Genomic DNA, 7,898 nt, shown 5'->3' with positions numbered 1-7,898 from the left:
GTAAAACGTCAGCAGTGGCTTGGTTGGAGAGAGTTGAGGGACAGGGACAGAGAGAAGTGCTCCATGCAAGTTTTCAAGGCTGGCTCCACCGAGAAGGAACATGCAGACACCCCACCCTCAGCCAAATCAAGGTTTGGGGGAAGGGGTTCTGAGCGCTCCTTTATACAACTTCGGGAGGGGTAAACACCTGGCCACCCTGTTTGAACTCTGGCTCCTGCTTAGGGGCTTCTGGAAGCATCGGACGTTTTTTCTGAAGGGCAGGTTCCCTGGTCGGTGCCCCGTCCCCCCAACTCCAGAGACCTGGAGTGGAGAAATCAGAGGGGACCAGGCCTACCTTTGAGGTTTGACGTCCCTACAGTGGACACAGCTGGAGACGAGGACTGAGCAAAGCAGTTGAAGGCAGCCTGTTCGCTGGAGGACTCATCTGAGGTGCCATTCTCCTTTTTATGTCTGTCATCAAACACCCTCATGGACTGCAGGGTGAGCTGTTTTCTGTGGCAGAAGCCCACACCCAGCATTACAGAACCGGACATACATTTCCCCTTTTGTCTGCCTCATCCTGTCCAAAGAGGCGTGCACACACACAACCTCACCCAGCCCACCACCCATGGACAACTCGACTGAGTTCTCTGAAACCTGCTTGCCCCAAGGCAGCCACAGAGACCCAAGCATGGTTTTTGACCCTTTAACTAGGCTGGAGAGAGTGGCACGGGGCTGGGGGGTGGTGTTGGAGGAAGGAGGCTTCAGAACCAGGGGCTCATTAGGGAAAGGGCATGGGCCAGAGACAGCTAAGCAGCAGCCTTACAGAAGGAGGGGACCTGGTTGCCCCAACTGGTGAACACAAACAGCCTACACACCCCGGACTGGTTGCTAAGACTGGGAGGAAGTTGCTTCTTTCATGGTGCACTTTAATTGTTTTACCAACACATTAATTAATCGTAACCGGAGTAAAAAAGAAAAAATCCATTTAGATGTTAGAAATTATTTTATAATGCTCACCCCCACCCTGCAAGGGGATAGGTTAAAGATTTGGACTGATTTGCTGGATTTTAGAAATTCTTTGAAAGCTGGGAGGGGAGGGGAGAGCGTCTTCCCTTATACTACCCAACTGTCTGCTTCATGCAAAATGATACATATGCCCATGAAGGAGGGAGCCACAGATTTCTCAAGGGGCCTCAGTTCTGTCTGATGGTATTTGCAAGACAAGATGGCAAAAATTCCAAAGCATTTTGTGAATGGTTTCGTCCTTTCCTGGGCCCTGCCCAGGATGAACCTCAATTAATTAGGAATTAATAGGCGTCTGTATATAATCTGTTATCCCTGACACTTCTCTTTCCAGAGACAAAAATGGTGTGGCCTAGTTCATCTCCTTTAAGGTAACTTGTAGGGAGAAAAAGTACAGTGTCCTAAGGTCCGCAAGCAGGTGGCAGGGTGGCAGTCAATTATTTTCCACCCTCTTCCCCCCCGATTTCTTAATAGAAGTGCCTGCATCCCACTTCTAATAGTTGAGATTTGGGCCCTAGAAAAGTGATTCGCCAAATTATCTGAGAAAGTAATACCAAGTGTCTCCACTCACCTTTTTTCTCTCCTGCCATTTCCAGTGTCCCGGAAACCTTTTGCAAAAGGGTTGTTGTCTATTTTTAGCTGAGTTATCTAGAGGAGGAGACACAAGCAAGAAAGAGACATTGGCCTCATTTTCTAGAATGCTTTGGGGGTGTTTTTTCCCCCCAACTCTGTCTACTAGAAATCTGACTGCCAAAAGAAGTCAGTAGGCTATGCCAGGTTCAAGAGAAGGGAGAGGAGCTCACAGTGTCAGTCAGAGGGGAGTGAGAGAAAAAATCCAAAGAACTGTACCAATGACTTGCATCTCTCAGAGGAAGCCAAACCAGGGATTCCACACTGAAATTAAGACTGTCTGGGAAATGCCTCCTTCTGTTCTGTAGGCAGCCTTCAGAGCTTGCGTTTAGAAATGGAAAGATTGTCAAAAGCTGTCAAAGGGACAACCTGTAGATCTTAAAATTGTGCTTTCATTTTTTTTTTACATAGTGCAATTAATCATTAAATATGTTATGGCCTATTTCCTACCCCCAACACACACACACACACACACACACACACACACACACACACACACCCCACAGCATACACTCCAACCTTTTCTGTGAATCTAATGAAATGATTTATGGGGTTTTCGCTACCCTTGTGCCAGAGTGGGTTTGATTTTTTTGCTGGGTCTTGTGGGGAGGGGGGGAGGGTTGAGGAATTACAATATTGACAATTACAGATGTCAAAGGACTGAATGACCACTGGAAACATTTGTTTTCATTTATATGCTCTGCCACCGCCATTAGGTTGGAGAAGGCCTCTGGCCTCTTCGTCTGATCAAAAATGGTACATTTTATTATTACATTAACGACTTACATTCACAGGGTTCTGGGTCTAGAGGGAGCATGCATTTTGCACGCTGGGGTAAAATGCCATAGTATGTCATCTTTCAAATCCCTTCCCTTTAAGGGGAAAAAAAAATGTATTATACAGAGTTCCCCAGAGGTGGGAAAAGGGCCCTTTGGTTGGATTCTTGTTTCTCGGAATAAACTCCCGTATGCAAGACTGCAGGAAGAGGAGGTCCTGGAGTCTTAGTCTCCGGATTAAGGAAACATACCTGAACACCCCCAGGGCCAGCCAGAGGACCCACCCACGGTGACAGTGAGTTCAAATGCAAGGTGTTGTCAGATAAGCTGGACTCTCCCTGAGGTAAGAAGAGCAGGGGTCCTCAGTTGCTCCCCACCCCCATAACTGCCTGCAAACAGCCACACTGGGAACTGGTGAATCAGCAAGAGTCACTTTCTCCGTCTCTCTGTGCACATGCCCATGACCTTCAGGCCACCTAACTTTATATACCAGGTGCTGCCTGTTGTTCCATCTGGGGGTACTCCTAACCCCAGGCCTGAGGCCCAAGGGAGGAAAAACCTTCAAATGAAATGATTTTGACTTTGGTCATCTCATCTCAAAAGCCTCAGACAACTCGATTAGCATGACCCTGTGATCAGAGAAGTTTTTTCCAAACACACACACACACACACACACACACGCGCGCACACACACACACACGCACACACACACACACACACACACACACACACACACACCCCATAAAAAACACAGCAGCATAAAAGGTAATAAAAACCAGACCAGCTACTCAGGATTTCTGGCTAGGGGAGAAAAGCTGCTCTCCAATGGGATTCTCCTCCCAAGATCCCAAATGGCTTTTGCCTTCAATTTTTAGCTGGTGCCTTTAGAACTTGGAACCTGATTTTTGATCCTTCATCCTGGAGAAGAGGCTAAGCCTCAAAACAAGAGAAAGGCCCAAGTGGGGAAGTGGCTGTGAGCACAGTTACAGGAGTGAAGTTAGTCTGGCATCTTTTTGCTCCGCGTCGGATTCCTAGCTGGTCAAGTTTTTGTTTTGCTTTGTTCTGTTTTTTTTCTGTTTTGTTTTCCCCTGCCTCTGTGGCGTGCCAGACCCCCTTTCCCCAAAAGCTCCACTGGAAGGGTCAAATCACAGAAGAAAAACTCAAGACTCCCATCCCTAATCTTTTCTAACTTTCTCCACCTCACCCAGAGAGGCCTAAAGGTGGGAGGGAAAAGTATAGCCATTAAAAAGAAAAGCGCCTTTGGTTACCTTATCGTTCTGGTATGCCGTCACAGCGATGAATTCGGTTTCGGGGAACAAGTAAGTCCGAAATGTACTATAGGGAAGTTTCAAGATGTCATTGGCTCTCACAATGTGGAACCGAGGCTGGTATTTGTGCATGGAGTTCAATATTGTCTGCGGGGACGGGTGGGGGTGGGGTGGGGGGGAGGTGGAGGGGAGCAGGGAGAAGGGGAGACACATCAAAAAAAAAAAAAAAGAAGATTTAGTGGGACCAATGGGACCTCAGGACCCCTGCCAGGCTGACGTCTACCCCACCGAAGGGTACCACGCTTATGCCGAGCCCACCTCCTCTCCTCGGAGTACCTTTGGGTACATTCCGCTCCACAGATATCCTCTTCTGGAGAATCCAAATTGCTCCTCAAATTTCCAAAGGGTCCCCCCCACCCTCACCACCTAAGGTCCGTTCGTACCTTGAACCCTAGCCTACCTGAGTACCAAAACTATAATTCCCCTGCCACGTTGCGTGATCACTTGGGAAGGCCAAAGTCTTAAAAGATAGAGAAAAACATGCATTTTAATTTACAAAATGATTCAGTCCTTTAAGCGCCCACTAATTGACGAGCCCAATCCACTTAAAGCCCTGAAAGGTTGAACTCTAGAGAGGAATATTTATGCCTTAATCAAATCAAGGGCTTCAAAGGCAATCCTTGCCCGCTTGAAGATACTTCCGTGCCATTCACGTCTTCCTGGGCCTAATCTTTCTGCTGATTCCTCGCTTATCACTCGGCTTTATTTGTTGAAATGTTGGGGAGAGGTAGGGGCAGGGGGCAAAAGGTGTTTTGCTTGACTTTCATAAGCAATTCTGGTCTCCTAAAAGTTTCTAAGGACTCTCCCACTGAATCCATATATACACTCCCAACACAGACAGACAGACAGACACACACACACACACACACACACACACACACACACACACACACACAATTTTTATCCTGGAGAGCTCAGCCTCATTTCTAGTAAACCTGACTTTCACCTCAGCCCCATATTCTTTTCTCACAGAAGAAAGAAATCTCTCAAAAAACGCATTCACCCCCTTTAACCAACGTAGCCAAGCCTCTGAACCTTAAAACTCCCGCAAGAAATAATACAGCTGGTTTCAAAACACAAGTATGGTAGGTCAGAACCAATCCCTGGCACACACATAACTTTAAAAATTGATTTTGTATCTTAACGATTGGTTTTTATCTTCACTGTCAGCCGTTTACCAAGATCTGGGATTGCCACAGAATGTGAGCGGTTAGTGTTTTGGCCCTCAATTTTTTTTTTTTTTTTTTTTTGAGAACGCCAGGCCTTCCATTATCCGAAGAGAAACACCCCGGAATCCTCTGTTTCGGATCGAACTTTGCTATGCTTAGCAACAGAGAGCAAGGGAGAAGCCTGAGCAGAAACTGGTGATTTTTGCAAGGAGAGGGGAAGTACTGCCTTCGCTAGGGTGAAGAAAGAGGAAATTTTACTGACAGGAGCCGTGTAACTTACAAATCCGTGTTTGTCCGAAATGTTGTTGGTGAGTTTCAGTTTGTGGAAAGTGACAACTTTGGACATCCACTGTTCCCCGGTAGCAGGGCTGTCTGGGTGAATGTACATTCTCTTTGGCATTTCAGGGTCAGCCTTACCCGCCACCATCCACCGAGAATTATGAAATTTATATCGACAGTCATCAGCAGCTATAATGTCCATCAACAAGATATATTTGGCTTTTTTATCCAGCCCAGAACATCTTACTTTAAATGGAGGAAACATTCGCCTACAATTGGAGGGAAGAGAAAAGAATAAAGAAAAAGAAATCACTCAGACTCTTGGGTTTGATTCCCTATTTAGCCTGAAATACTTAAATCAAATTTAAAACTTTTCTATTGTGATTGACTGATGGGCTTTGGTGTGAGAGCCACTGAGTGCAAAATCCTATTCTTTCACGGCCCAAGCATTACATATGCTCAGTTTCTCTACCGGGAAATGTCCCAAGGTTCAAACAAGTGAATATTGCACTACAGTTATTTTAAGCGTCTAATACTTTCTCCACAATTTTTTCCTCTTGTAGGACTTCACAGATGGCCCTCTTTACAGAGAAATTCTTGCCTGTGCTCCTCCCTTTGAGTGTCTACTTCTAAATTGCTTGGGGTAGGATTTTAGTAAAGTGGGGTCAGTCAAGGCTAGAATTTTCCACCACTCCATTGATGAGAAAATGTTAGGAAATAAACCTCCACCCTCCCTGCTACGGAACAGGAATCCCGTGGCTGGCGAAATGAAACTGGCCTTCAGTGAGTTCTCAAAACGAATTTTGTTGTTTGGGCTGGACTCCTGGGCCTGATAACCAATCTGCCTCGCATGCCTGCTAACCGCGTTTCTTCTACGGCTCAGGCTGGTCCCAAACTGCAAGATTGTACCACCAAACTGCCTTTTATTTCTCAGGAGTGTTGGCATTCTAGAGTCTTGACTTAAAAGGAAGCACTTCGCTGTGAAACTGAGGAAATGTCTTCTGGGTTTGAGGATTTTCTGCCAAAACTTTGGCCTCGTTTAGCTAGGAAAGACACAGAAAGCTCAAGACATCGAGAGAGGGATTTTCTTTTTACTATTCCAATGTTATGCCTTCATAGACGTCAAGGCCATAAAAAAAAAAATCAGTGATTTTAAGTGACAGGTAGGTTTTGGTCAGGCAAGGACCTTTTGAAAATTATATAAAATATGGTTGATAAGATTCACACGTAAAAAAGCAGTATGTGTCTCTCCACTGGCTCCTTGGATCTGCAAACATAATCTTAATTATCCAAAATTGCCTCAACTCTCCCTCGGATTACAGACACGTGAATTGGTGTGGACAAACAAACCCAAATGCCCTCCAATTTCTCTGTGACCCTGCCAGAGGCAAGCTCAGACCCCCCTGCAGACCCAGAGGCTAGGTTGGAGGGGCAGAAAGGGCAAGTGGAGAGCTAGTGTCAGGTCTCCCACGACCACACAAAAGAAAAGGGCGTAAAGTTGTTCTCACTGGGAACAAAATGAAACAAACGAAACAGAACATCAACAAAGGCATAAGGATGGAAAGGTTTGCAACAGTGAATTTCCTACAGTGGGGTGGTTTTCTTTCTTCCTGCAGAGGTGTCTGTGCTCCCTGGAAAAATTCTAGCCTGTAGGGAAATCCAGGATGCAGAGCTAGGTAGGAGAAAGTACCCCCTGCAGACGCCCAGGTAAGCTGAAATTTCCTGCCATAGAAGCAGGGCCGGGGAATGTCTGTACACGGTTCCAGGGGAACTTTAAGTTTTTCTCAGAAAGCCCAAATTAACTGGCAAACCGACTGTTCTGAGAAGAGATAAAAAGGGGGGGTGTAAAAAAAAAACCTCCAATAGTTTGGGGGTAGGGGGCTCTGCTACTTGCTTACCTTCCCGACTTGGTAATGACCATCTCGGTGCCCCGCTTGTGGAACTGATCCCAAAGTTCTTTGGCCTCGAGGTGCACCTTGGGGTCATCCTCCACCTCTTCTTCGGGCTCCATGGTCTTCAGAGGCCTCAGATGCGCCTGGGGCCCCAGGGACGAGAAAGGGATGCCGGTCTCGGCCGCCCCCACCAATTGATCCATGATCGGCTTGGCCAGGGCGCCCGGCAGGGAGAGCGCCGCCGCGCCGTTGGGAGGCAGCGTCAGCGCGGGGAAGAAGGGCGGCTGGTGACCCAGCACCGCGCTCATGGCGAAGTCCGGCGCCCGGTGAGGTAGGAACGGATGGTAGGCCATGCTTGTCCCAGGAATGACCGGATCTCTCATGGAGAGGCTCATCCACTCCAGGCGGGGCGCTGGGCTCCAGCCGGGGACAAGTCCGCAGCTGCTGTTTGGTTTTGTTTTTGGTTTTTCAGCAGCGCATAGTTTGGAAAGGGGAAAAAAAAAAAAAAAAAAGAAAGAAAGAAAGAAAAAAAGGGGGGGAATCACCACTCGTGCACCCTAGGGAAGGGGGAGGAAAGAGTCTCTCGGGGAGGGGGGATGCCGCTTTTAAAGAGGGCAAGGCGAGAAATCAGGAGACATAGTCGCTTGGGTGACTGTCCTTGTGCCTTGCGTTTTTTTAAAAAGCCGCTCCTGGAAGTCGGTTTCACCGGCGAGAGGAGCGAGCAGGGTCTCACCCGCGCCCGAGCCCCGCCGCTTCGCCGGAAGAGACACCGCAGCCCCCGGTCCCGGGAATAGCTCCCCGGCCCCCAGTTCTTTGTTG

At 47.6% G+C, this 7,898-nt stretch overlaps 1 protein-coding gene across 2 annotated transcripts in view; it reads right to left on the bottom strand.

Moving 5' to 3' along the window:
* The window catches only part of TBX3 (T-box transcription factor 3), a 13,197-nt gene extending 5,722 nt beyond the window's left edge, over positions 1–7,475 (bottom strand). Inside the window, exons 1-6 of one of the 2 annotated variants that reach the window (XM_025889713.2) lie at positions 7,086–7,475; positions 5,189–5,456; positions 4,140–4,199; positions 3,680–3,826; positions 1,577–1,653; positions 335–492 (exon numbers count right to left, since the gene is read on the bottom strand). In XM_025889713.2, coding sequence (XP_025745498.1) covers positions 335–492; positions 1,577–1,653; positions 3,680–3,826; positions 4,140–4,199; positions 5,189–5,456; positions 7,086–7,474 — 1,099 coding nt within the window. In that variant the 5' untranslated portion in view covers position 7,475. The remainder of the gene's footprint in view (positions 1–334; positions 493–1,576; positions 1,654–3,679; positions 3,827–4,139; positions 4,200–5,188; positions 5,457–7,085) is intronic. The other variant, XM_025889714.2, reaches the window with a different exon arrangement.
* Positions 7,476–7,898: the final 423 nt, after the last annotated feature.

Source organism: Callorhinus ursinus, unplaced genomic scaffold (assembly GCF_003265705.2).
Source record: "Callorhinus ursinus isolate GAN/ISIS: 27379988/994484 unplaced genomic scaffold, GSC_fseal_2.0 scaffold41, whole genome shotgun sequence".
NCBI classification, from domain to species: domain Eukaryota; kingdom Metazoa; phylum Chordata; class Mammalia; order Carnivora; family Otariidae; genus Callorhinus; species Callorhinus ursinus.
Note: the sequence above shows the minus strand (reverse complement) of the source record. Positions and strands in the feature narration are given on the sequence as shown.